This window comes from Ipomoea nil, unplaced genomic scaffold (assembly GCF_001879475.1).
Source record: "Ipomoea nil cultivar Tokyo-kokei standard unplaced genomic scaffold, Asagao_1.1 scaffold1993, whole genome shotgun sequence".
Lineage (NCBI taxonomy): Eukaryota > Viridiplantae > Streptophyta > Magnoliopsida > Solanales > Convolvulaceae > Ipomoea > Ipomoea nil.
Window position 1 is genome coordinate 3349197 of NW_017618421.1, and position 2785 is coordinate 3351981.

Below are 2785 nucleotides of genomic sequence, written 5' to 3' on the forward strand. Positions count from 1 at the left end.
TCACTATATACCCCAAGAACTTCCCAACTTGCACGGCGAAGGCGCACTTCTTCGGATTAAGTCATAAATTGTATTTAAGCGTTATCTGGAAGCAATCGGCCAGATCTTTAGCATGATTAATTTCCTCCCTGCTCTTCACTAGCATGTCGTCTATGTATGCTGCCATAGATTTTCCTAATAAGTCCTGGAATAGTCGGGCGACCATTCGCGTGTACGTAGCTCCTGCATTCTTGAGTCCGAATGGCATGACTCGGTAACAATACACCCCATCCGGGGTCAGGAACGCGGTTTTCTCTTCATCGGCCTTGTGCAAGAAAATCTAATGGTATCCTCTGAAGGCGTCCATAAAACTTAGCAAGGTCGTCCCCGCCGTTTCGTCGACCAACTGATCGATCCAAGGCAGCGGAAACGGGTCCTTCGGACAAGCCTTGTTAAGGTTGGTATAATCCACACACATTCGCCAAGCCGGCTGTTTCGGCACAAGCACCACGTTAGCCAGCCATTCCGGATACTTGACTTCTAGAATGTGACCAGCAGCTAACAGCGTGATTACTTATTTCTTCACGAATTCCCTTCTGTCGTTGGCTAGATATCGCTTCTTTTGGATCACCAGTCGATGGTCGGGGTCGACAGCGAGCCGATGAGCAATGATAGATCGGTCAACTCCTGGCATATCCTCCGGCCCCCAAGCAAAGACCAGCCGGTTTTCTCGAAGCACCTTTATGACTCCCTCCCGCACCTCATCTGGGAGGCCGACTCCAATTCGAACTAATCTCTCTGGTCGTTCGGGGTCAATTTCGATATCCTCCAATTCTACGGCCGGCTCCGGGCGGGGAATCATTGCCTTTTTTGGAGGTCGTTATGTGATCTCATGGACCTACATTTCACGCTTCCCCATGCCCCTGCAAGCTTGCAAATAGCAGTCACGGGTGATTCTTCTGTCACAGCTGACCGTGCCAATCCCATTCGGCGTGCGGAACTTCAAGCTGAGATGCTCAATGGAGATCAATGCTCCCAAATCTTCCAAGCCTGGGCGGCCAAGTATTGCGTTGTGTGAACAGGTTAGGTTGACCACAATAAACTTCATGTCCAGCTTCTGCACGTCAGGGTAGCTACCGATTTCTACTAGCAGGGTGATTGACCCTTCCGCCTCCACTGAGTCGCCCGTGAAGCCGGCGAGGGGCGTCTTGACAGGGATCAACTGCTCTCGTGTTAGCCCCATTTTGGTGAAGGTCTCGAGGTACAAGACGTTGACACTACCCCCGGTATCTACCAGGATTCGTCGAACAACTACCCCGTTTACGTCCATCGCGATGACCAGTTCATCGCGGTGTGGTGTCTCCCCCGTGGGTAGATACTTGTCAGTGAAGACAATAGGCTCTCGGCAGGCTTTCTTCGAGCCACCTTCTCGTCCGTACACTGTTCCTACATACAATTGCCGGGCCCAGGCTTTCCTGGTGTTCGCCGAGTCGCCTCCCTCTGGTCCGCCGACTATCATATTGATAACCGGCTTCTGTCGCCACTGGGCCTCGTCTTCGTCGGTCGTCGGCTGCTTGCTGCGACTGCATTCGGCTGCTCCTGCAGAGTCGCCGTCTTCCCGGGCTGCCGATCTTCGTCGCCATTGGTTGGGAGGCGGAGTCCCTTGCTGGATGATCCCCTCCATGATCTTCTTCAAGTAATAACATTCTTCCGTGTTGTGGGTGTATGACTTATGATAACGGCAATATTTAGGCACTTTACCTGGATCTTCGTTCGTTGTATGCTCCTCGGTCGGGGGAGGCCGAGGAGGTGCGACTGCTCGCACTTCCTGTACTGGGTGCTGGGGAGTCGGCCTATAAGGGTGGATGCTGGGCTTATCATATGGGCATCGTGCTTCAGGTCGGGTTCTCTTTCCATTAGCAGATCCCCTGATCTCACGCTGTCGCTTGTGCTTCATGGCCTGCTCCGTGGTTGCTCGTTTGTTAGCCATATGTATGGCCTCCGCATAAGTGGCCGGCCGGTTGTCCCGTAAATCACGATACAGCTGCCCGGATCGTAAAGATTCGATGAAGAAGGTGAGGGCGGTTTGGTCCTCAACTTCCTCGATAGACTGGATCTCTTTTTGCCATCGGGCCAAGTAGGTCTTGAGGGATTCGCCCTCCTCTTGATGAATGTCTCCCAGATGAGTCAGATCTTTTTGTGGCTTGATGTTGGCCGCGTAGTGGCTCGTGAAGCGGTCGGCTAGCTCCTCGAAGTTGTGTATCGATCCCGGGGGCAGAGCCACCAACCATCTTTGTGTCGGGCCCTTTAGTGTCGGTAGGAAAGCGCGACACATGACAGGGTCTCGGACTCCTAAAACATGCATCTTAGCCTGATAGCTTAAAAGGTGCTCCCGCGGGTCGCCGAATCCGTCGAAGGTAGCCTGTTTCGGGAACTTGAAGTCGCCGGGTACTTTGTAAGACATGATCTCGGTGGAGAAAGGCAAGGCAGTGAGCAACGTTCGTCCAGGGGACTTGGTCCTACCTTCCATTTGCTCCCTCAGGTTTCGCACTTCTCGAGCCAGGTGAGCCACATCGTCGCCATTTCGCATGTGATTTCTGGTGGACTCCGTGCTTTCGCTGACCTCTGATTCGGCTTGTTGGTCAATGTTGCGTATAGGTCGCTCGGTCCGTCGTGCCTGAGTCCTGGTCCTTCTAGTACGGGTTTTTTTCTCGGGCGACCTCTCGATTTTGGGGACCCACCGGTGCACGACTAGGCTCTCTCTGCCCCAGTCGTTCTCTCGCTGATTGACGCGCGGTATTCGGGC

At 53.5% G+C, this 2785-nt stretch overlaps 1 protein-coding gene across 1 annotated transcript; it reads right to left on the reverse strand.

Moving 5' to 3' along the window:
• Positions 1–877: 877 nt before the first annotated feature.
• On the reverse strand, positions 878–2569 carry LOC109147378. Its single transcript, XM_019295036.1, has one exon. The coding sequence runs from the start codon at positions 2567–2569 to the stop codon at positions 878–880; it is 1692 nt and encodes a 563-aa protein (XP_019150581.1).
• Between the last annotated feature and the right edge of the window lie 216 nt (positions 2570–2785).